General features: G+C 38.6%; 1 protein-coding gene across 9 annotated transcripts in view; it reads right to left on the bottom strand.

Annotated features, from left to right (window-relative positions):
* MAPK10 (mitogen-activated protein kinase 10) overlaps positions 1 to 26,547 on the bottom strand; it is a 195,658-nt gene that overhangs the window by 47,491 nt on the left and 121,620 nt on the right. For all 9 annotated transcript variants that reach the window (XM_075421213.1, XM_075421212.1, XM_075421215.1 and 6 more), the window contains 4 exons: positions 25,069 to 25,127; positions 23,374 to 23,512; positions 21,934 to 22,099; positions 18,680 to 18,751 (listed from right to left, as the gene is read on the bottom strand). In XM_075421213.1, the coding sequence (XP_075277328.1) occupies positions 18,680 to 18,751; positions 21,934 to 22,099; positions 23,374 to 23,512; positions 25,069 to 25,127 (436 nt within the window). The remainder of the gene's footprint in view (positions 1 to 18,679; positions 18,752 to 21,933; positions 22,100 to 23,373; positions 23,513 to 25,068; positions 25,128 to 26,547) is intronic.

Here is a 26,547-nt window from a genome sequence, read left to right as displayed (position 1 = left end):
GCTCTGCGATAACTTCATTGGTGCTAGTTTTGCTAAAACCACCCAACCAGCAACTTCTCAAAAGCAATTTTTTTTGATTTATAACAATGCACTGGGACTCATTTTCTAAAGACAAATGATGCCTCAGGTATAGACAGATGTTTAACTGCAAATGTGACAGCTACATTGCTAAACTGTTACTGACTAATAAGAAACAGGCCCTCGTGCTTAAAAAAGAAATTGTATTACAGGCAATTTGTAGTGAGGGGGTTTTTTTGTTTGTTTTTTTTCATTTTCTTGAGATAATGATTAGGCATCTGACAGGTGTTAAGTAGCTCTTTCAGCCATGTTCAGAACAAGCCTTACTGTGCCAAAAAAAATTAAGCGGATGCCTATAAAATCAGTACCATCTCTACATCACTCTGCCTAATTCGCAGTGCTAAGAATCTGATGACAACATAAAAAAAGAGAAAAAAGAAGAGTACATGCAGCCATGGGTACACTGATGCTAAGAAATGTGATGAAGGGAGTTTCATTAAGAATACACTGGAAATAAAAAGTTTTTAAAAGACAAACATTCAAATCATTTCAGCACAGAGATTTTTTTTTTTTTAATTATTCTTCTAAGTTACTGTTGTTATGAGTGTCATAAGTGTGGAGGAGTTTCCCAAATACTGAAGACAGTTCCTCACAATCTAGGAGAGAAATCAGGTCAACAGAATGAAGATAACAGGAAAAAAAAATAAAGTCAACAAAACACAGATCTTTGGTGCAGTAGCAATTTCAGATTTTCAAAAAAGTGTTTTAGTTTAGGGAAATGGAAACTTAGTATTTTCACATAACTTGAAAATTCAAGACTGACTTAATTTGGGTTCACCTGAACTGTCTTATTTGACCAAAAAACAAATAATTCATTTTAAAATTGCAGCTTTACTAATCAAAAGTGTTTAAAGGAATGAAAACAGTTTAAACATATGCTTTAAGAATGCTGAAACAGTGTTTTGAATGGTTTTAATTTCAGCTGAAAAAGGGTACTAGAAATAGCAGTGGTCTGTAAAGATTTTCGGAATAATTTTCATTTTTTAAACCAAAGATTTCATAGAACAACCCTTCCCACGGATACTCTCCATAGGTTGTATGTATGTTGTGTTGTCCAAGAAAAATATCTTTTTCTTAACAGAAAACTAAAGAATTGCAACAACAATAAAGTTACCAAGATTACAGCTGCTCAAAGAGTAGCCTGAATATTTAATTAAACATTTTGTTAGAAAATAAAGTGGTTTGACATTTTAAACTTTTGTTCGATTTAACACACCTCATTCTTTGCTGGATGCACTATTTCAGAAGCAGGTTTTTCTCAGGAACTTGAAAATACAGTGTGTAAATGCAGAGAAGAACAGAAAATACAGAAATGACGGTGCTGCTAGTTGTACCAACAGAAGCTAAGTGGGTGAGAAAGCCATGCTATAAAAGCATCACTGGAAGCATTACCTGAGCAGATTGAGTGAAGGCCATTTGATAAACAGGGAGGGTCAAATACAGGACTTGTTTCAAAGTAAATGTCAGAAGCTGATGCTTGTACAGAGCAGGTTAACCATCTCTCGGGCGTTTAATGAAGGGCAAAAAGAAAGAGATCTTTGGGATTACAGAATGTTGTGGGACTTCGACATGTTGAGACGGGAGATGCTATGGATGTGTGTGATAAGGGAAAAAAAGTAAAAAAAGATCCCAGGGTAAGGCCTCCATGGTGGGAACCAGCATCAACAGTGATGGAGAGGGGGGAAGGAGAATCCTCAGACAATGGGCCAGTGCCCGCTGCACATGTCTTCTAAGCTGACAGAAAGGCTCTCACTAAGAGAGAACAGACAAAGCAGGCAACCACCCACAACTGGAAGTTTTTAAGAGATGGAAGAAGTGTCATGACTAATAGCAAAACCATGCCCAGCGAGAGCAGGTGGAGACAGACCATTTTTCAGTCAGATGGACACATGCATTTTCTCTCTAGTATTGTTTCTCCGCCTACCTAGGCTTTACTAGCACTGGATTATATTCTGAAGTCCAATACGTGAAAACATGCAAGAACATAATAATGATCCTGCTGAATACTGGTCTGGCTCCATTTGATTGGTATGTTTTGTACAGTCACTGGTTGTAATGCATCTGTGGTGCACCTGACAACAAGAGGTTGTACCCATCATGGTACGAGATTAAAAAAAAGTTTTGGAAAATATATGAGGTCTACTTACTGAAGCAAAGAGAAGAAGCTTTCTGTAGCTGGAAGTCAGAATTCAGGAATTCTGCAGAAAACAAATGTTACTATGGAACTGTCCTAATGTGAATCAAAACCTACCGCAGGTTACGTTAACCAAAGAGTGATTGCAACTATAGATATTATTTGCACACTAACTGGAAAAATGGTACTACGAGTTAGTGATCATGTAACTGACAGAAATTTCCCATGCCAAAAAAGATTTATCTGTATTTAAGCAAAAAAAACTTAAAGAAGAAAAACCTGTGTTTTATTCCTTCAGTTGACCTGCAGACTTCAGTTAAATTATGTTTCTACAAAGACTCAGACAACTAAGGAAATGGAGCTTGGCTACAAGAGAAAACTTACAATACTTCTCCGTCTCAATCAGAAAATATTAAGAGCATTTCTACAGTTGCACAAATTAATAGCTTGTGATTAAAAAGTGAAATTTAGACAGCAAATGTTTGTACTTAAGCTAGTTAGCCTCAACACAGCAATGTTTCTTTTTCTTCTTATGTTATGTCTGTGTAAATTGTACTTTTTTCTTTTGAGTGAACGATTATATTTTCTTATGTTCAACAGCAAGATTTTGCAGGAGGAGATACTGTTTGCAGTAGGATGTTTTAGTTCTACTGCAATACGAATAAAAACATACTATGATGCATGCATATTTAGGCCCATTCATTCTTTCCTGGTAGTCAGAAACTTGTCAGTGTTCAGCCTTTTAACCTTTAGCAGTAACTTACTGTAATTGTTCATGTTTCTTTTCCTGAAAAAGGGAGGGGAAAAAAATCTCCTGTTGCAAATCTGACAGCCAACCGATCACCAGAGACCAATCACTGCTTTTCCACAGTACTCCAAAGGGTGGCTGTGCTAGAAAAGTCTCTTCCTAAAGTCCTCCTCAAGCAGTATCTGTGGACTGGGGGATGGAAAACACAAGTAATTCTGCCAAAATGCCTGTTTATAACAGAGCTTTTGGAACTGTGCTGGATGGTGGTGGTGATGGTGGGGAATCCTACTTCCCTGCCTAGCATACTGAACTCCACTTTCTTCATCTATTAAGCAGCAAATCTACATGAGCTTTACTGCACTGGAGCAGGGTTTTCTCTTTCTGGCTACATGTGCTTCTTCTGGAGATGGTTAGGATGAGGGCATGTCAAATCTTTCTTTTGTTCAGGTATTCACAACGAAAACAAAATGGATGTGGAGCTCTTCCTTCCTAACAGACAGACAGGGTAAGGTCATCTCTTTTCAATCTCAAAATCTTAAAGGAATCACCTTTCTGATAGTTTTCTCCTTAAATGTGCGTGTTCCACCAACAAAAACTAACTGCACTGCTTCAGGTACAAATTTCTGATGCTCCTAACTTGTCTAAATTAGAATAATTACTGTGAGCAGCTCTGTATTTCCCTCCCCAACACCAAATTCTCACACCAATTGTAAAGTTGATAGCTCTATTAATTTTCATTTTTTTTTAAATTGGACTTCGTTTTTTTTTTAATAAATCTGTTTAAAACACCAAACTAACCAATTTCACTGTGGGAGACATCAGACACATATTTTTTCCACAGTCCCATAATTTACATACTGATGTCAACACAGTTTACAAAAAACACACAAAAGAAATAGAAAATTCTAGCATCTGACAAGACAGGAAGTGTGGAGCATTTTCTGTGCCAAGAGGGGAACGCTTTGAGAAGAATGTGGCATTTGTAAAAAGTAGACCGTAACAGAAAATATTTTGCAACTTTAAGAACAGTAGTTGCTATTTATATGCTATAATAGAACATGTGGTGATAATAACATGTAGCACATAAATAAAATTATCTCAGAAGATTACCACTGATCATTCAGAAGCTGGGAGATAGTGTTGGTTGTGTAGCTATCATTAACCCTTTGGATGCATATCTATGGTGCCACCTTCACTAAGATTTTCAACTGCTATTTTTTTTTAGCTGGCACTTCATTCAGTTGCTGAGCATCTTTTCTTCCACAGCAGCAAGCAAATCAGTGCTTAGTGGATAGTCCAGATATTGCAGCAGAGGATTGCAGTCTTGCCCTTAGATAAATATTAGCATTTCCCTCGTGGACGTCTCGTCATCCTTGCAGTATCTACTTGTAGTACTCCAGACTGTTTCTCAGCTTCTAGAACCTTCTGTTGTGGTACACTTCTGTCTTTGTAATGTGCACAGCTGAATGCACGATGATCATGTACCTAGCTAGGAGGCAGCCTATGAACATTAGCATTATTAAATACCTTCTAAATGAACTGCAAAACTGTGCATAAAACCCTATACCTCAATCCCTGTGACATGCATAACACGATTGTATTTGTAGAAAAAGGCTCTGTAAGTAATAGCTTGTATGGCCATCTGGGATTTATGCTAAGAGAAGCTGACATCACGGTAACCTTGCACCTCTCTACTGAATATATACTTGTCTCTCTAAGCATTTCAACTACTGAATTTAAAGGCACATTCTTCCTCGTCTGCCCGAAATGCATTCAGCAGTTTAAAAGAAAAAAAAAACACTCCGTGTATAACTACCACTTTCACAGCTCACCAGAGGACCACGGCACCTTAACTCCTTCCGATCATTTCTGCAGTGCTGAGAAAAGAGTAACAGTCTCCTTCATAAAATTTTGAGAAGAAAACATGGAATAAGTGTCAACTCACAGGTACAGTCAGCATTCCAAATTGCTCCTGAGGCAACAAAAACAAACCATGTTGCCATTTTCTCCTTGCCTGAGGCACAAGTATAGCCAAGCTTCATGATAATAGTTTCTGTGTAAGCAGAACTACTGCTGTCAAAGTTTCATACAACATTTAAAAAAATAACACCAAACTTTAGCTCACAATTAACTGTATCATGTGCATACACCAATGGTAGAGAAACAGTAAAATTTCAAGGATCAGTAAAGACCATAGGGATTTTGGACATCACAAAGCATTCACTCACAATTGAAGTTTAAAAAAGAATAGAGGTGGATTCTGTTCTCAGCTCCACCCAAGCGATTTCAGCGAATTCAAATGGATTACCGGAGTGGAACAGAGCTGTAGCCTAACTAGGCACTCCGCTCCACACTTACTCTAAGGCATTTCCTATTTTTCTGCTTGTGGATTTTCCACAGCCATGTAAGATGGCTCTATTTTGGTACAGAAGTTGTTTCAGTTAGCTGAATGGACCATTTAATTCTGTAAATAGAAACAACATCAAGCGACCTATACTCCTTAACCGCTGGAAAATGGGAAATAGTAAATTTTTCAGTCAGATATATGACTGACAGTGCATTTCTCATGAATATTCAATCTTTCAGTTTCAAAACTGCTTTTCACAGTTATTTACGCATAAAAATTGGCACAAATAAGTATTAAATACTCTTCAAATCACAGTGTGGTTGTGAAATGAAGCACTGCCTGTGAAGAAAAAACTGCTGATAACAAATGCTGGTGCATTGCCAGTCTTCGCACAGTTTACACCCATTTTCTGTCAGAGGAAGCTTTTTTTTAAAAAGCAAAGAAACAGATTTCTAATTATTCTTGCTCCTTCTACACTTAAATAGATCCTTAAGTATGCTGCCCTCAAGCTCTTAGGGCTCATAATCCCTGCTGATGGAATTACACACCTGTCCATCACACATCTGAAGAAATAACCCCTTTTACAGAAACACCAAACATTTTCTATGCAGATTTAAGGAAGATGATGCCGTGAGGTCATCGATCTCAGCAGGCGGGGTCTGCCCTTGCAACTTTCTGACTGGTTTTCAGCTGCACAGACAGGCACAGGAGCAAGAAGTGCTGAAGCCCTGCCAGCAGCTGCTCAGCAGCGGGGGAGAGGTGGGGGGGATGGATTTGGAGAAGAGATGGCTTTGAGGGGGTAGCTCAGCGGCCTGAAAGAAAGCAACAGCATCATTCTCTGGTCACTGAATAGACAGTCATGGAACAGCAGAAGAAAAGCAGAGCAGTACATAAAATGCAGTGCAAATTTAGCAACATATTATAAATACAAATGAAGAATGTGAACTCAATTACAGAACAATCCCAAACAAATCAGCAGCTGGTAATGCCAGTTTTGGTGGGGTTATTGCAATAATAAACATCACATAATGGTTTAATCATGGAGGCTTTGCGTGATTTCTTCTTAACAAGTATGCAGCTGTGTCAAAGTTTTGAAATGTAAGACATGTTCAATTCTTTTTGTAATAACTTGGGTATTTCTTTAAATGTTATCTTACAAAATGTAAGTCTGTTACCGTAAAAATTGGTCTGACTACAACACTGAACTAAGCTAACGCCCACACTTAAATTTCTCACTCCACCTACACAGAAAACACAAGCACAGCCTGGGCCGAATCTTCATGGAGCCGAAATAGGCACTGCTGATTTACGTTAACACATAGAATAGAAAGGTTTTCTTTCACATATACAGATGAGATGTGCTCCAGATCATAAGAAAACGCACAAGAATTTTAGCATTCATTTCAGTATGCATATGCTTATCCAACATTTTGGACAAAACACAAATCTGAATGTTACTAGGCAAGGCTGTGAAAATATTAATGATATCATTGCCTACTTTCATTTCTTTAATGCTTTTCAGGTACTACTTTTTCCACATTTTAATCAAAATATTGAATGCTTTAAAGCATGAATGAGGCCAAAAGTAAAGTGCTATAACTGAATTAGTATGTGTATATACATATACACACATATTCATAAGTGTACATGCACACTTTCAGAAAAAAAGTTACATAAAAATGAATAATGCCTGGAAACTCCTCTGTCATCTAAGTACAGAGTTTAAACTAGAAGGAAAACTTGTGCACAGATCATCGCCATTTGTCATTTGTGTAATCCTACAGACCATGAATCACTGGAGTTAGACCAGGCATGCATGGAGTTCAGTTACAGTTGTGCACAAGAAGAACACACTTTCACAATTTGATAAATATTAGAGTATATATCAAGGCTTTAATAAAGCATCAAATAAAGTAAGAATTACATCTGCATCAGTCTTGAATGCAGATGGTCTCTAAGGAAAAACGTACATGTACCTAGTCTGCTTGGACTACTTGTCCACTGATTTAATGCATTTATCTATAAATCACTCCCTGTTGATGTAAAAAACACATTCTGCTTTCACATAACAGCTACATGTACTTCAATAAAGTATGATAGACTGAAGTCCATTACAAAAGTTTCCAAGGAAATTCCCAACCTTTTGAGTCATCAGATTGCAACAAAGTTAAGCAATAATTTTAGTCTTGGGAAGCAGAAGTTGTACCCAAACTGAAGCCATTTCCTACTTTCCCACTACAATTCCACCTGCAGAGCAAACAGGAAAAGAAAGAAACATTTCTAAAATTCACGTCCAAGTTACTCATACCTTCTTCCTAAAATACAGAATACTCTTATACGCCATCCTGAGGTAAACAGTGACTTCTACCTGCCATGCTACAATCTGAACTTAATAAAACCTGTCATTTATGAAACACCACCCCCACGGCCAAATTAATAGACATTTGTAACAACAAAACTAAAAACAAGTGGTCGGTGGCTGCAGAAAGTGGTTCTGATGCATCACGTAGGATGTTGTTTTCTGTCTCCTTACACTATACTTGCTGCGGTTTCCACCTAAGGCTTTTTACTGAGAGGTAGTAAGGGTTTATTGACATTTTGGTTTGCAAGGATTTTGCAGTGGGACTTAACTCAGCTCTTTAGGTACAGTACAAATATACGTCAGCACTAGTCTAGGAGGAAGGGGCTGGAGGGGAAAAAGTTGGAAGCACCTACTGAGGCCAAACAGCTGCTAGGAAGGATACGATCAGTGCCTGGAAACAACACAGCACCTTTAATCATTTCTCCCATGATGCACCCTACTGACCACATGTCAACTGAAAACAAAAATGAAATGAAGGTAAACAAGAAAACAGGAACACAACAACAAATAAATGAGAAGACATCCAATCATGCTATAGCACAGAGCCTGCAGCCCACACCGCAGACACAGACCTGCCTTTTGCTCTCTGCAGATGCTTTTTTGCTTGAGCATACACGTTTCATGACCACATAGCAGGTCTGAGAAAAATCGACTCCAACAGTTTCTTTACCCCAGTGTGGATGAAAGACAATACTATTAAATACAGAAAATCAAGTGAGACCCACGACTGGCTACTGTATCTTAATACAACTTTGTAATTAAAATTTACCAATTAATTTTGTCTTTTTTTAAGTTTTCATTTGCATTCATTACCTAGGTTTATACTGCTTTGTGTTATAAATGAATGCTGGTCTCTGTATACAATGAGGATATGCAAATTGCTTTTACTTTCTCCTTCCAGTTACCAGAGATCCATGCGTATTTTCACAAGCTGAACTGCCAGAAGCCACAAAAGGAACTGGGGTCATTATGAAGACATATCCACCTCTTATTCAGGGGTATGAATAGAATTTGTTGAGCTCATTTGACTCCAATAGTGCTTGCTTTAAAGCCTGTTGGCTCATGTCCACTGAACCTCAGTGAAGCCAGCAGTCCGTAATAGGGATCTTGAGAATCTTGTAAGATTTCTATTTGCTGTGATAGGAAATGGTGATTTCTAAATAGGGCAGTTGAGACACAGAAGCACTAAGCTGTACCTTCTGCACTGAAATTCAGAGAAAACCAGGGGACTATTTACCTCGTACAGAGAAGAGCAGTTCAGTTGGGTCAAACAGAACAAACCATAATTTACACTGGAACATGAGATGAAAATCAGATTCCTTATATCCAGTACAGGATTAAGGTGGCATTTTCCCCCAATCCCAATACCATGAAACCACATTACCTCTGCTGTCCTTACTCTATGACAAGTCATAGGGCACGGAAGCAAGAAAAGGGACAGACTGGTCTCTCAAGGCCAGAAACTGAGGGGAAAGAAATGAAAGCATCATGCTGTTTGGTTAAATTTACTAATGTAATTTCATATTGAGCAACAGTTTAAAGTGGATTTGACTTTGAAGGCTAATGTCCTATCCGTGGAAATCTTTACATGCCTGGGTCTAAGGGTCCCTGTTGCTTTATTTAGCATATGAAAAGCTTCATCACTACACAATAAATAAATCAATAAACAAACAAAGAAATAAATAAAAGGCTCCTTGTTTGGAAGCAATAAGCAAACCTAGAGATGCAAATTATTGCTGCTTTCATCACAAGCTAAACGGCATGCAAAATATCAGGAAAAGTTAGAGCAAGCAGCTGTTTGTTCATCTGTTATTAATTCCTTTTTGTTTTCAGAGGCTGCCTTCTGACATTACTGCTCTAGGCTGTGCTCAAGCACATACACAGAAGTTGAACTAGTGACTTACTAAACTGTAAAATGTTTAAAGCAAAGATGATTATTCTCCTCTACTCCTGAGGTTTTGGGAAAGAAGCTTTCTGAAAATTTCCAGATCAGAAGAAGCAAAGATGAACATCCAAATATAACCAATGACCAAAGAGAAAAAACTGTGCCTTTTTGACTGCTGCCTCTTCTTCCTCTCCTGAGCCAACCAGTAAGTCAAACTGGAACCCCAAGTTTCGCTGTGTGTTTAAGAAAAGTAGTTGGTTGGAGGTTAGGAGTTTCAGCATATACAGCAGCAGCTGTTCAGAAGCCCCAGTTAAGGCAGACTTGTGCAAAGCTCCATAAGGGACTGCAGTACAGAGACCTAAGCCTCAATCCTCAGTTTCATTTAGTCCAACATCAATCCAGATGTAGTCTGAGTAATTTCAGGCCTAAAAGCATCAGGAACACAAACAAACCATAATCTCTAAACATTTGCACTCAGCTCCAAGGCACTGAAAATTTACATTTGGTTCAAGATTTTTTCCAATTGCAACATATTCACGAAGACTAGCAATGCTCCACCAACACATGGATGCAGGCCATCTTATAGTCACAGAGACCTCTGCATGACTAAGTAAAACTTTAGTTTAGCAACTATTTGCCTTGATGTTTTAGGATCACATGAAACTGTTAAGGAATTAAACCTACAGCTTTTCACAACTCTCTGAAGTGAAATTGCTGAGATTTATGTAGCCCTTGATGAGAACCCCCCGCTCTATTAGAATACCCGTGTCCTGGATTACTAAGAGTAGGAGATTTTTAATTTGTTCAAAATCTCTACAAACAAGATTATTCCACACAGCTGTTCTGAAATGTGTTCTTGACTGTGTATATATACTTCAAAACACGAGTCATTTTTCCAAGGACACCAAATATATCCTTAGCTTAGCCACCTTGAATAAATGCCCACCACAAACCACGTGGAAGTGTTTTCTGCAACAAAGGAAATATTTCACTCATACAGTAAATCTTAACCTTTGGGGCACCTGCTGGTTCTTATTCCATCCCAAACAGTTAAGAAATGCCCTCTACAGTGATAGTGTCAGGGCTGTCTTGCAAAATATTTGGGGAATGAATCTGTCCTCTGCTGGAACCTCCAAAATCTCCCCAGGGGCTTGAATAGAGTTCAGGAAGGCTGAACAGAAGTTGATCTGTTGCCACACATGCATGCCCCTGCCCCTCAAACGGTCATGTGTCCTGGGGAAGCAGCCTGGTCTGCTGCTGACATGGCCCTTCACAGGGAAGGTGACCAGAAGAGATGGTGAGAGCAGAAGAGAGAGTTGGGATGAAAGAACATTAATAAAACATCTTCCATCTTTGTGCTTTAGTGTCATGTACTTGCTGACCCAAATGAGTGCTTGCTCATCCTTCCAGGTTTCAGTTTCCCTTCAGCAAAGGTGCAGAAGGATCAAGAATTGCTGAACTAGCCCAAGATGTTTCTATACGGAAAGGATCCAAGCTAAACTTCCATGGACATCTCCCTTGTAACTCGGCTGTGGATGCAATTTCCTTTTCTGTTTCTGCAGAAGGCTGCTCCTACCATGCTGGATGAATTGGAAAAAGCATGGGTGTCACTCATACTGAAGACACCATAGCTCATTTCCTTCCTCATTTGTTTGTAACGGCTCTGCATTCTCCTCCTGCCAAACTGCAGGTTCTCTGGGACTTCACAAAACACAGTGAAAGGGAGCCCATAAGGAAAATCTGCAACTGCCCTTGCTAAAACTCCTCCTGAGGCGGCTCTTTAGACTTGCACTCAATAAGCTCCGGTTTTCATGCAATGAAAATTAAGACATTTAAATTAAAATTCATGAAATGCATGCCACGGGCAAACTCTGGAAACCAGAGTTGCAGGTGCAGCTGAATAAGCTTTGCTATCTTTCCCAGCCTTATGGGCTAGTTCACACTTTCTCTCGCTACCCAGAGCATTAGTGATAAGGCCACGCATTCACATTTGTAATAGCTCCTGTTTTAGTGATGCAGAAATTGCCCCTCTGCAAGTTGAAAAGAAATTAGCATATCCTCACAACTGACTTCCTAAGATCATGATAGATATTCTTATGAAGCAAATCATGATACCTGGTTTTATTTTTGTAACTGTAAGCCAAAATGTTTAGTACACAGTGCTGTTTCCCAATGGCTGAGGTGCAAACTCCAGTAAAATTTCAAGGCAACTGAGCATGCCTGTCACAACACAGCAAGCTTCTCTCTCCAAATCCTCCTAAAATGGAAAGACACCGTGCTGGGTTGGACCTCCTTTTACCTTCATCTCTGTTGAGTGCTCCTGCAGATCTGCACTGAGTTCTGCTGCAAAGAACAATTTCTAGGCCCTTACTTGAATTTTCAGGAAGAAAAATATGGCAGTCTGTATTGGACACCGTACCTTGTTTTTACAAGTTTTCTGTTATTTCTATGCAATAAAAAATGTCATGGTTTATAAAAATACTTGTAATTCTAGGTAATACATGGAAAAAGCTGCGCTTTTTTCCACAAGCTCCACATAGCACAGCTACAAAGGCTTCAGACTGCTAATGCCAAGGAAAGTTTGTGATGTGCAGTGCTCCTAATGACAATTGTGAAGACAGATCAAACACCTGAAAAAGATTAAAAACTTCCCAAACCCACCAAACCTTCCCTCCCTCGGTTCTGTCTAAATCGTGGCAAACTCCCAGTTTTGTGACATTCCCATCTCAGGACCTCACTGAGATACCAAAAACTTTCTCTTCATGCTGGTATTTATTATATGCATGGATTTCAACAAGTTCTAACAAGTGCTCAGCACAGTATCAGCTCAATGCAGTAAGATTTCCTGAGAAAGTCTTTCCTTTCTAATTGGAAATACCACTTCCACATGTTATTAAAACCATAATATTTCTCAGTAACAGCAATAGGGTTCCAAACTGTCTGAATCTCAGGATTCCCATGGCCTTGACTTTTAATTTACTACCTGCAATTGAAGCTGCAAAATGCTGCAGAGTACAACTACTCTCCTGACAGATTCTAGATGGAACTGAAAGGGAGCCTTTTACAAATGTGGTGCTTCAAACCAATGTATGAATTTCTCTCTTTTTATTAAAAGAAACTTTCTGTGAGCTCCAAACTGATACGCATCATGCCTTCTTGTGACACAGCTGAGCCATCGCTCTCTGAGACTAGCCGATGCTCACCTTGATTTGGCATAGACAAAACTGATCTGCATTAGACAGGCAGGTGTCAGAGCCTGGTCCACCTGGAAAAGTGCTGAAAAGGGTAAAAATCACATTCAAATTTTTGCTCTTCCTCAGAGGCTGGCTCGTAGGCTGCAGTGCCAAACAAGTGCTGAAAAACTATTGTTTTTCCTTGGGAACTTGTGATCCACTGTCCCTTTCAGGACAGCAGAGCTTGCAGAGGGACTGGAAGGAATATCGCAGGTTCTTAAGAGGCACATGTATATTAAGAAAAGTCCATGGGAACCCTGAGATGCAAGCTCAAGAATGGAGGCACTCATGCCCTTCCCTGTCTCCTATTTTCTTTTGAATATAGCTACATAAAAAATCATCACAGTAAGAAAGACCTATGGAGAATCTTGCCAAGGAATGTGAAACACACTACACTGCATCTAACAGACAGTAACATTTAAAACATGTTTTGCAGATCCTGCAGTTGCTAGCTTCAGACCCTCTTCTTTGCTTAATTTAAATTTTGACTTTGAAGTGTCTCAAAGAGTATTCAAGTACACTTATTTTATCTCTTCCATCAGGAATCCCACAGGTAGTCTGCTACAATACAGATTAGCACATCAGTTAAGTATACTTATATATTTTCATATCTGATAATTGATATGTGATTGAGTGTGTTCCAGTCCTCTACTTTGATCCTGATCAAATACCTACATCATCTTGACAAAAGACACTTCAGTACTACCTGTTTTGTCTACAAGTTCTAAAAATCTCTGCTCAACTGTACCAGTGAAATTCAGTTCAAATTAGTACAGCTGCTGTCAAGCAAATGCTGATTAATGGCATAAAAAGAAAAACACAAAGAAAAAAGAGATTTGAGACCATCCAATTTTCATAAGTGCCTGAAAAGGCAACTAACATGCCTTGGCTGAAATTCATATGAGGCAGCAGTAGGTGTAGCACATATCTATACCTCAACACTTGGCCACTTTTGAAACTGCATGTTCAGACCCATGCTGAAAATCTTTAAGGTGAGTGTTGGGAAATGAGCAATGGATCATCTTCATTGTAGCAGCTAGGATCCACTCCAAATGCCACGCAGATCACAGACAGCATGGGGCTTTTACACTAAGTGCCAATTGCACTATAAACTGTTAGAGTATACATGTGTGAATTAAAAAAGAAAGAGAAGAATGGCAACTGCCAAATCATCTTCACAAATACACCAAAGTCTCTTCGATACAGACCTCATTTCACATAAGGAAACTTCCCCCAATAAAATCATAATTCAGACTCTTGCTATATTCTCAGAAAAATCCTCAGTCCAAAACCAAATACCATATAAGCAGGGAGGAATCATCCAGCTCAACAAAATCCAAACTTAGCCATCAATGCCATCGTAGCTAGCAGACACTTACACAGCAGGCTAACATGTACCAGCTGATCCAACCTGGAGAGTCAGCCCAGCCATTCTTAATAGTGTCTTTTAAATAATCCTGATGCTAGTTGTTGTGTATGGTTTTGTTTTTTAAAAAAAAACAAAACAAGCCTTAAGAAAATACTATTGGAAACATGAAAAACAATGGACTGCACTAAACAAAAGTGCAGATGTTTTATTATACCAAAGTTTAAGAAAACCCCAACATGCACTCAAAACCCTAGGATTATACCCACTAATATACGCAGATCATCTTTCAAATGCAAAGAAAAATTCTGTAATTAGTGATGGAAAAGTCACATCTTTTCCTAAAAGACTTTCTTGATTCAAAATTTTTTCCCTAAGGCAAGCAATTTTTTTGCCATATCAATTCCTGGGAAAACACAACAGAATAATCTCTGTCAGATGTCATAGAGCATCTCTTAATGCCACCAGTCCAGACAGCTGGCAGACAAAGGAATTTTTGAAAATCTGGCCACAGAAAACATTAACTTCATCTGTTAATGCTGACTTCTCTTCAAAATCCATTTTCAATGTTCATAGCTACGTAGAAAAAGTTTGGATTTCTTTTTCTCTCTAGCTATCTTAATGGTATTTTCTCTTCTGACTGTAAACTATTTGCAGTAGGAATTCTGTTTTCCATATTCACCAGTGTAATCCAGGCCTAGCCAAATTTAAGACACTTGGCTGTTATCACGATATATTTCTGTGACTAAATCAGTGTTTTTCCTCTGATCTGCTGAAGGACTCGCACATGAACTTCCTAGAGTACCATCCTTTACACGCTTCCCCAGTATTGAAAAGAAATGCTCTTTGATTTCTTTACTTCCCCACTAAGTCATGTGTGCCTATGGGACATTGTGCCCTCAGCAGCTCAGATCTTAATAAACCTATCTCATTTGAAAGCATTCAGACCATTTTAAGTTTTCCCTTTGCTTAAAAAAATACATGGAAATACATTTCCAATCCTTAAATTGAAATCTTATGAGATTTTGAAGACATTATTGGCTAGAGCTGAACACAGCTTTGGGGAAAGTCTTGGAGTTTTCCAGCATATTTCCAATAGCATCTAAGAGTTTGGGCATTTTTTAGTTGCTCACACTCTTTCTGATATAATCAAGAGTGGAATAAGCATCAAAGAAACACTGAGCGGGAAGCTCAGAAGTGGACTACAAAAGCTTACCAGAAGTTGCCATGAATATTTTGGTCTGTAAATCCATCTGGGAATCGTTCAAAAGGTGGATTTCTTCTCATAAGGGTCTGTCTCCCTGACAGTATTTTGAAATGTCTGCTTTCAGCGAGTAACAAGGAACAAAAGTATTTGCTATGCAATTTCTACCCAGTACTCTCCGGGAGGCTGGAGGGTGTTCTTATTTTTCTGAAAACCATCTGACTCATTGCAAACTGACAGCACTTGAATGGACCAATGCTCTAGCTCTGCTGTAGCTGAAGGGTCAATTAGATTAAATACGTCAGCAATATTCACAGAACAATCATTTTCAAGTACTATTTGGCTTTTTGCTAACGAAAATAGCAGTTAACTGAACATGTGTTCAGAGAGCATTTTCATAAAGTTAAGAAACACACACATTTTTTGGAAAATGTGTAACTTACATTGATACTCACCAGGACAGTTATCATATACTAGTACCTGTGTGTATACAGATTTCAGAGCTTTTTTAGAGTAACTTAGAGAGCATTTCTTATTTATGTAGATGAGATGATCTGAAATTAGTCTTCTCCATGTTCTAATTTCCATGAAGACTTTAAAAATGAAATTTCATTTAAAGTCAGCAGCACCTAACTCAGTGTGATGGTTTAGTTAAGATTAACCTAAGTTCTTCATTCCATAAAACCTGGCAACAGCTGTGAAATTTTTCTTAAGTGTATACTGTGCCACGCATGAATGTTCTTCCTGCAGGCTAGAAACAAGTAAGCTCCTTATATTGATAGCAAGTGCACACAGTAGACATTCTTCTGAATAATTAAAAAGAACTGCAGTTTTCAGGTTATATAAAGACATGCCTCTTTCAGCTAGAAAACCCACTGCTAGAGGCCTTAAGTAGCCCAAGTGAGGTTTTATTGTAATGTCGTTCTGTGAAGTTCACCTGCAGTGGCATAAATGCTTCTCCAGCTCTCCCTGTATCTAGGAGGCAAATAAGACCTGCTCATCAATAGCCACGGAGGGAGGGGAAATAATATGGACCCATACACAAACCAGTATTTCTAACACTGAACACTCTTATTCATGGGGTCAAACTGGTTAACAAATGAGTACTGACTTGGAAATTAATGTACAGATTCAATTTTTTTCTCTTTTTTTCCTGTTTTTTTTTTCTCTCCAAACTTCCAACTCACCTGAATAAACCCACCACTACAACGTGGTAGCAGTTGTGACCTAGGCCACACACACTGCATTTCAGGGTAAGGGATTTCCAATGATTTAAAAAGTCAGACTATCCCACAATTTACACAATGTTTTCTGCATTTGTTCAAAAATTCAGATGTTATTTTTAACTGATACTGAAATGTTAAAAGGTATTTTTAAAATATTCTGTTGCTATCCCTGAATAGGACACCGTCACAAGAGATTGTTGTCACAGCCAGACAGGAACAAAGTAATTCTCATGTCTGAACGATTTTTTGAAACTACGTTGTTTAAATTATATAGCATTTATTTTTTCTGGAAGTGGGCAGAAGAACATGACTCAAATATTATCTGTTGTTGAAAAAGGAGAGCAATCCACTAACCATGGTGCTACGGTTTTACACTGAAAGAGCTTTTTTTCCTGTATTCTAGTTGCTTATCAACTAAAACCTCAGACTTCTCTCCAAATAGATTAAATGAAAATATCTTCAGTATTTACAGCTGAACCTCAAGTATATTGTAGATGGTTTAGGTTTTCATTGTGCATTTAAAAAAAAGAGAAAAAGAGCACAGTATTTGGAGGAAGAGTTATGATGGCATTTCTGAGGTGGTGTTACCACTGAAACACAACATAACTATCACACTGAATTGCAGGTGTCATGAATGCTGGGAGCTGCTCTGCACATTCAGATTACAGCAGAATGTGGGTGTGCAGCATGCTCCATATATTGCAGGAAAAACTCAGCACCTATGGAGCAACAACTCAAAGCTATCAGCTAATAATAAACACCACCATTCTTATTCCACTAATAATGAAAAACACCATTTTTACTTCATTGTTGTGTTTTTCATCAGATAACTTTCCAGTCCATTTTCCTATAAGACTGGAAGCCCGTACAATGTTGCTGTTTCCTCCTCAGCAATCAGGAGGTACCTGCATCTACCTGTTAGTAAAGTATAACTGCACCTTCACCTGGCTACCAGGCACAGCTCCATTTTCAGAGAAAGTTGACAGAGCCGTGAAAATAGGACAGGCAGGACATAACTCTGACAAACACTACAGAAATCACTCAAAAGCCAGCAAAACAATTACTTCCATGACTACGTATCTATAAAAGCCGTTTTTTCTCCACACCAACTGCCAATGTCTGCTGATGTCAGATTTTTATGGTGTCTTTCTCCCAACCTGCTGAAAATAATCTGCCTTTTTGTTTCTGAAAGTGAAAAACATGCTATATTGCTACATTTTGTTCTGATGGGCAAAATACATACTACTTAGACTTCCCAGCCATTGCAGGCAGGTTGCCTGGCTTAGCCTGTGATAAACTGAAGGCTAAGCAGACACCTCCTAATTTGTTTTCATTTTCTAATATTGCTTTCACCACCTTGGAAGTGGTAAAAATAATATGACCCAAGACAAGAAGAACAAGATGGGAGGGAAATACAATTTAATTAACAAAACAGACCTCATGCAAGTGAAGGAAAGTTCATTTTTAAATCAAGAGAATCTGATTTCAGGCCAATTTGGAAACCACAGCAGATAAACGGCTGCCTTAAACTGGGCGAGTCAAATTCTTCATTTTGTTTCAAAGAAAAAAAATGTTGTATTGACTCAACTCTGAGCCCATACAGCATTGAGACGAATCCAAATCCATGATGCATTAGCAAACAAAAGATTATGATGTCACCACAAATGTTATGAAGTCACTATTTGCAAAACATAACAGCAGAAGAACAGATTTACAGGAAGCAGATGGGCCAAGGTAGGATTTTTTTCTTTTGTTCTTATTTTCCTTTGAAGCACAACAAGTAAAGTTATCCAATTTGCAATCATAATGCTTGTTTTCTATATTGCTTATCAGTATGACATAAAGACTACATAAATTGGAATGATTACAGGTTTCAAAATAAAGTAACATTTCACTGAAATAATTCCATGCATCTGTTTTTCATTTTTGTTTTTGTTCATATCAGTAGCACGCTACTTTCATTTACTCATACCTCTGGGGTTCAACTTTTTGCTTCTATCTTTACAGTCCTGATATAGTCATTGTATGGTAAAAGGGATGGGGTGGAGGAGAGGAACAAATAATAGGTGAAGCTGCAGCAAATGGCACAAGGATACAGTCCCTTCCTGGAAAGAGGATTTTGTGGCGAACCATTTCTCCCATAATGCATCCCACAGACCATATATCCACTAGAACAGCAGAGACAGGGAAGTGAAGAAGGAGGAAAACAAAAAAAAGCAAAGTTAACTACGACATTTCACTCCTAAAGGAGGGGAAAAAGAGCAGGTTGATCAGAACAGTACAGTTTGTTTCATGGTTCTGTTGGGTGTTTTTTTCATGTCTCACCAAAAGTTAAAATACATAAGTAAATAAGTAAAAGCTGTGTCAGTCAGCTCAATGATAGGTAGTAATAATGCTGGAAAAAGTTTAAAATCAACATTTTTGGGAAAAGGCCCACAGCTAGCAAGTAAAGGTCAACTAACAACTGCACAGACCCGTGGTATACACCAAGATTATGGTGAATAAACAACATTTTTTTGTTTTTCAAATTAAAAAAAAAGGCAAAAAACCCCCCCAAACCCAGATGATCATCTGGAATAAATCCTACTTGCAGCTGGGCAGTTTCTAGGTTTTGTCCTGCAGGACTGAGACTGTCTGCAGCAGTACACAAGAGGTTCCAAATGGAACTGCTCACACAAGTAAAAGCCGTATGGATAAATACCACCCTTAAGGGTTATTTAAAGCTACTGCTTCAGGATCTGTACCTATGCCCTGTCTATATGTATCTGTCTGTACCTACATACTGACTGGAAAAAGGCAGTGTGACCTTTGTGGACTCTGCTTTTTACTGTGTAGGTACTGAAAATAAATGGTGAAACAAACACTTTGCAGGACAAGTACCAACAAGAATAAGAGCATTTCTTATCTTCCTGATCCTGCCTTCAGCTTTTAGATGCAATATGCATAGTTATGTTATCTGCTTGACCTGGATGGGTGGGGTTTTTTTTTTTCCCTTTAAGTCTTACAAGAAAAAAGGCTAGATAGTGACACAGTATGCACAGAAAGCAAAGACCTGTATTCCACATGAAGGGGAAAAAACTGCTTTCAAATGCTTTAAAAGACTACACTCTTTCTCAGTTTTGAATCCTCATTTTGTGGTCACGTGTGACCTACACAACCAGTTTCTCCTCTTTTTCTTCCCCCTTTTTATCCTTCAAAAGCAATCCAAAACAAACCAAAGAAATAAACAAACAACTTATTTCTTGGTCAAACAAAATAAAGGTGGAATGTTCCATTTGGGAAAAGGAGGGTACAGGTATCAGGGGCAAGGGAGAGCAGGAGCATGCCTGAGGCAGTGGCAGAGTTTTCTTCATAGTGACAGATTTGGGACCTTCCACAGAAGTGCTGCAAACTGGTGACAATTCTGCATCTTAATGCCAATCAAGTGCAGAAAGAAAATGAAAGCAGTGAACAGTCCTTACCTAGGCAGTGTACATAGTAAGAGGAAAATAAGTAGGGGAGCTTCAGTAATGTGGCAGCACAGGCAGGGAAGCAAAGAACAACCCTCTCTGTTGAGTTCCTTGGGAGCTGAATCAGAGCCTCCAAGCAGACCGGCTCCTCAGATAACTGACTTAATTTTCAAATATTTTGTTTTCTTTCTCTGTTAATTTTTTGTTGTGTAAAAGTAAGACAAGATCATTCATCCTGAGCCAGGTTCATTTCCCAGGGAAGTCAAAGGAAGTTTTTACGTTAAATTCAATGGGCATTTGATCAGAACCTTTGGATGTGGCAAACATTCTTAGTACCTTCCCAGCTGTGTACTTCATCACAAAAGTGTATCTAACTTTTTATTGGTGTGATGTTAATTATGTGAAATGCAAGTGCTTTCTCTATAGTTTCAGGGAAAACAACAAGAACAACAGTAATCATCTGCTAAACGTCTGAAGAGAAAAAAAATAAATCCAAAATAATTCATTTCACAATAGAAGGAACTCTGGATATTGACTAAGGAACTATCTAAAGCATGCTGACCTAGTTCAAATTTCTAACGGCACTTAAAATACCAGTTACAAAATACTTTAAGGAAGTCTATTACTTTTTCAGGTATTATTCTGTATGCTTAGTCTCTACTTAATATTTCTCTATTTTTTAGACTTTCATATTAAAAAGTGTACTTTAAATTCAAAAACATTTCAAATAATTAATGCAGAGACTTTCTAATGTTGGAAGAGGTTGTGTGAGCATGCCTAAGTCATGGAATCAGCTCCCAAAATCAGTTTCGCTGCCCCAGGATGCAGTTGGCTGTTAGTAGAAGTTCTCACACAAGGTTAGCTAATGTCCTCAGAGTAAATTAAATAGGAGATGTATAAATAAGATCCTGGTTTTGACTTCTGCTGCATTTATCATCGAAATGTCTCCTTGTCAAATAGACAAGTGGTAGCTTCTGACAGCAGAATCTGAGTCATAGCGGGTTTTTCTCCACTATAGGTTGTATCCCCTCCTTTCCTGCCTGGTCTACCTGGCACTCAGATGCAATTCTCAGTTTTATTACAAAATGAGAATCACTTATAAAGTTTTCCCTTCACCCTCTGCAAAATGTGAATTATTCCTTACCTGCTTCTCTATAGTGAGGACCCCCCTACCTGCTTTTCACAATCTTACCAGGCACCAAGAGGTATCCAGATCCCTCACAGACTTTTCAGAGCAAAATCCTATTTACATCTAGGGAGATTACATACAAATTAGATCCATGGGTTTTTAGCTTCAGTTTTTTCCTCTTCTCTCCAATTCTACTTTCCATTAAAAAAAGACTCAAACTGCAAAATTTATACATAGATCTTGACCACATGAAACCGGACAGCAGGACTTTAGATAAACCTATCATAAAGACAGAAACCATTCCTGAAATTCAGATTCTAGCTCTAGATTTGGAGAAATTCTGGAAGGGCTAGGATTCCCTGTTTCAGCTTGTACCTCCTCTTCTTCCCTCAAACAATTCAGAGACCCAGACTCAATTTTGAACACATCACTCGTTCAACAATTCCAGTAGTTCGCACACTGTTTTACAGCCACAGAAGCCAAAGACCTTCTGGTCAGAAAGAGCTAATTGTATTTGTTAAGTTCAAACAAGAACAAGTTTCTCATTACTCTCAATTCCACACAAATTCACCAGCATTGCATCCCAAATACATTCTGTAGCTGCAGTACACAACAGTGAGAAACTGCTCTAAATGCAAGATTAAATCCTCTTAAATTCAAGATGTCATTTCCCATTACATTTTCTTTTTCTCCTTCTGGTGCCCCTTACAATTGTAGAGGCAGACCTCACACTTCGGGTTGCACTGTGCTTGCTATGAAATTGCAGCCCTACCGTTCTCCTTGTAGCCCATTCCCAAGATGACCTCTGGTGCTCTGTAGTAACGCGTCACCACATATGGAGTCATCATGAAGCTAGTGCCTGCAGTCCTGGCCAGTCCAAAATCCAGAATCTTCAATGTGCAGTCAGATTTTACCACAATATTACTTGGTTTTAAATCCTGCAAAAGATAGGGAAAAGACATATGACTGTTCTTTATAAAGCCAGGCACAGCTGTGATATGGACTGATATTTTCGGTCACCCTTCAAATATTCTTTTACTCTTCTGACACTTACAATTACTATCAGAAATGTTTGTAAATAGACAGCCAAACCTTCCTTCTGTTTCTCTAGAAAACTATTCTGAAAGATGTTCTCAACTTGGCATACTGTGGGGCTTCAACTGGATGGCAGGAGCTTACCGGTGCTAAAAACTGCATTTAGCAGTTCAAGAAGCTAGGATTAATATTAGAGCACAGTTTTGAGTAGATTTTTTTTTAACGCTGTGAGCCTAATACAGACATTCCAACTGTATGTGTGGAGATACCTTAATGCTTCATTTATAATAATTCAACTCATCCTTTGCCGAATGACTATCTGGAAGCCAAATATATCGTCCTTCGCTAAACATACAACATGCCAAGAAAGGAGACCTTTGTATATTGTAAAGCAACATCCACTTCGTAAACCTTTTTATCAGCCCTTCTTTTCCTCCTGTAATAATGGAAGGGAAACATTTTTTGATTTGGTTGTTTTTTTTTAATTTGGAAATCCCAAATTAGTAAAAGCATATTTCAGTAACAAAGTTAACTCAGGATATTTTCAATCAATTCAGAATTGCATCGTGCTCACAGTCACATGAACCATTCCATCTGTTGTGAACAATCACACGTAACACTACCTCTGGCATTCACTGCCAGGTACCACATCCTTACCAGACACAGCACTCTGACATGGAAAAGCAAAATGAGAGGATGTACATATAGATTTAGTAGTCTTTTCATTTGTTTTAGCACATGTACATGATGGCAAATGCCAATTCTATATGCACTGACCTCTGTGGATCCTGATCAAGCAATACTTGGACCAACTATAACATCAATTCAAAATGTCTAAATGTCATGCATGATAGATGTAGCCAGCTGCATTTTAAGGAGAAATAACATTTATCTTTCAGAGATCATAATAATTTTGATGATTTCCTGTCCTTATTGCTTCATTATTACTTATTTTTAATAATCACATTACTTTTTTGTCTAAGTTCCCAGATAATCTCATTCCTAACACAAGCATGAAACTACTTTGCTAAGGGGATAGACTATGATTCGTAAGTTTGCAGTAATTTTACTGGGAGATAGGGCTTTGATCCACAGTACACAAGAAATTCAAGTGGTTTCTAAAGTCTCCATGATGATGTCATGTGCTGCCTTAAGTTTTAAACCAAAGGCCCCTTACCCTGTGAATAATTCCTGCAGAGTGAAGATGCTTGATACCACAGAGCATTTGGTACAGTAGATAAGACATTCGCTCATGGTCTAGCTCCATCTGAATGACCTGGCACAGGTTGGCATCCATTAACTCCATTACTAGGTAACTGAATGAAAAAGCAAAGTCATAGGGTTATTGTCTGTGTTGGAGAGGAACCACAGCATCATCTCAAATGAGTAACAATGCCTTTTCTTCCTTCAAAATTCACTTTATTTCTGATGACTGGGAGTAACACAGCTGGAGACTGGGCCCACTCACAATGGTACCATTGTGGTATTTGTTTCTCTTTGCACCATCTCCCTGCAGAGACACCAAAACAGATGGATTGCTGGCCCTTTCTTGGTGCATTCCCCACAACGGAGACTATACCCTACACGCGCAAACAGGCAGCACAACACTGAAATGTGCAGAAAACAGAAGAGTCACAAGCACCAAATTACATGACTGCTTGGCTTTTGACTATTAGGAGGAATAGCCATCATGGTATATGAAGGAATTGGAGAGTAATAGAGCTGTCTGAGAGGCTAAAATATGCATCTCCATGTGAAATGTCTCCAGAAATCCTCCGAAGATTGCATGACGTCGATCAATTCTCATTACAACTAGTTTTCTTGTGCTTTTGATAAATAAGCTTCATTAACAAACTCAGCAGGACATTAACCCAATGCCTTTTAGCAGTAAGTGAGTATGTTAAACACATCAGCTCATTTCTTATGATACATCTGACAAGCACAGCTGTTTCATAACTGTAACATTACATTAAAGCACTCTCAAACTTTGGGGAAAACACTAGCTCTCCATTTTGATGTGAGCTACATGCCTTGTCTTCTCTCCAGCTCTAGTTACCTCCACTGCCCTGCACAAGCCTGCAGTGACAATATTATGCAGAAATTCCATACATCAAAACCAGAACAGTAGTCAGCTAACTTCAGCCACTGCTATCTGTCTGTCATCACTACTGATAGCAGCGTACAGAACGGGAATGTGTTTCCATACAATGTATAAAGAATATGGGAAAGACTGAAAGATAAAAGGAGTAAAACTATATAAAACACTGAAGATTTAAAATTTCATTCAGGGTAGGTTTGCACAGTACTTGTGCAACAGGACAATGTTCAGCAGAGATGCTATTTGTCCTCTACACCTAGCATTAGTTCCCCAGGCAAGTAATCTTACGCAGTCACAGGTTATGTGAAAACAAACATGAAATGAGGAAATATTCACATCAGTCTCTTTTACAGGAAATTATTTCAGAATGAAGTGCCACATTTCAAAACCTCACACATGTCAAGCGGTCACCTAACAACCATCATTTCCCAAGCAAACTAATAACACAAAAGCAGCCCCTTTTAACTACTCATACCCCTCCCTCTGCATGTGAAGGCAAATGCAAACACACTAACCCTCTCAAGAAGAGCCACCAGCAGGCTTTGCACACTACTGCAGTGCTTAGGAAACCTGATATTTGGCACCTTGTAAGTGTCAAAAGTTCTCTCAATATGAGAATGCAGAATATCTGTCTACCCACAGTGTATACTACACATGATCTTTTTCAGAGGGGCTTATAACCTTTATATTTTGCTGAGTTATTGCGTTCAATGTACACTATAATGCTCCACACATCTCTAAAGTTTTAGTTTAATTACTGCCTGTGTTACTTACACATCCTGGAACTCCTCCAGAGATTTCTGTGGTGTGAAGACGTTTAATAAGCTGATAATCTGAAAAGCAAAGTAAGACAAAAGGATGAAGAGAAGTGATAAATGTAGGCAGTTGAACCCATTCCGAAGCATCTGTTAAAGGATAAACTCTTTTTTCATTGCTAACACTTCTCACTTCATGGATCAGTAAAAAGTCGGCAACATTGAAAATAAAATACTGTAGATCTCTAAGATTTCTTCTAGGTGCACCTGAAATAGTTTGAGAGAAGGATTAATGATGATCAGTCACGAACCAAAATGCTAAGGATGAGACAGTCCTCTGAATTTTGAAGTACAGGTTCAAAGACCAACTTCAGATCAATCTACCATAGTGTTCCTTGCGCTATAGCCAGAAATTTCTTATCTATGAAGAACGGTCATCTGAGGGGACAAATAATCAAGCAGCATCTTATTAAAAATCAACAGAAGACCTTCCTTCTCTCTGACATGGCCTCGATTCTTTTGAGGGCACATGTGTACTCACGCTGACACAAATTCCATTGTGAGAGGCATCACTTTTTAGTAGAAGCACTTTAGAGTGGTAGACACATTCTGGGCAAAGACATCTTGTATACCGCAGCTGCCTTTTTACTTGTTTGTTTTTTTTTTTTTAAATGGGCTGGGATGTTGAAAGACACTGATAAGAATGTGTGAAACAGCACAGAGGAAAAACATGACTTCAGGGATCTGAATTTTCTGTGCTTCCCTTCTCTATGGGCAACAGAGGTAGAAGTTCTGAGCACAGCTGCCATGAAGACAACACCTGAATGTCTTCCTCCCTGCCTCCGTCACCTCTCTAGGCTTTCTCACAGGAATGGTTCAATATTCTCTCTGTCTACTCCATGTATTCTGACTGATTCTTGCCTCCATACTTTTATAAACCTCTCCTTCCTTTGGACCTCTCTGTACAGACAGATTAAAACTCTGACCCTACAAATGTGGTGCTGTTATCAGCCTTTATACTGCATTTTTAAAAATATATATTTAGCATTAGTACCGATCCTGCAGCCCTCTGCTCTTTCCAGTCCATTAAAAACATGAAGTGAGAATGCATCATTCTTATGCCTACAGGGAGAACTACTTACTTCTCCCTGCATTTTCAAAACCCCGTGCATTGGTCTGACCGAGGTTAGTTTCCAACCAAGTCAATAGCGAAGAGACAGGTACAGTCCCTATCAACACAGTGGAAATGTAAGCATAAATCAATGGCCAGAAGTGGGGCAGAGGAGGCTATAGGTGACAAGTCCTGCTGTTTGCCATTTTAAGGTCAATCCTTTTTCTTTCCATGTGAATATGTGATTGAGGCCAAGTGTGAAACCTCACCTTACATCACGCTTTTCAAGCTCATTTGTGCTGTGCGTAAGGAGAAAGAGTCATTGCAGTATCTGATGCAAGAGTAAACATGTAGCAAACTGAAAAATCCACTCCTAATGAACAGGAA

This window comes from Opisthocomus hoazin, chromosome 5, assembly GCF_030867145.1.
Source record: "Opisthocomus hoazin isolate bOpiHoa1 chromosome 5, bOpiHoa1.hap1, whole genome shotgun sequence".
Lineage (NCBI taxonomy): Eukaryota > Metazoa > Chordata > Aves > Opisthocomiformes > Opisthocomidae > Opisthocomus > Opisthocomus hoazin.
This window is presented reverse-complemented; position numbering and strand designations above follow the sequence as displayed.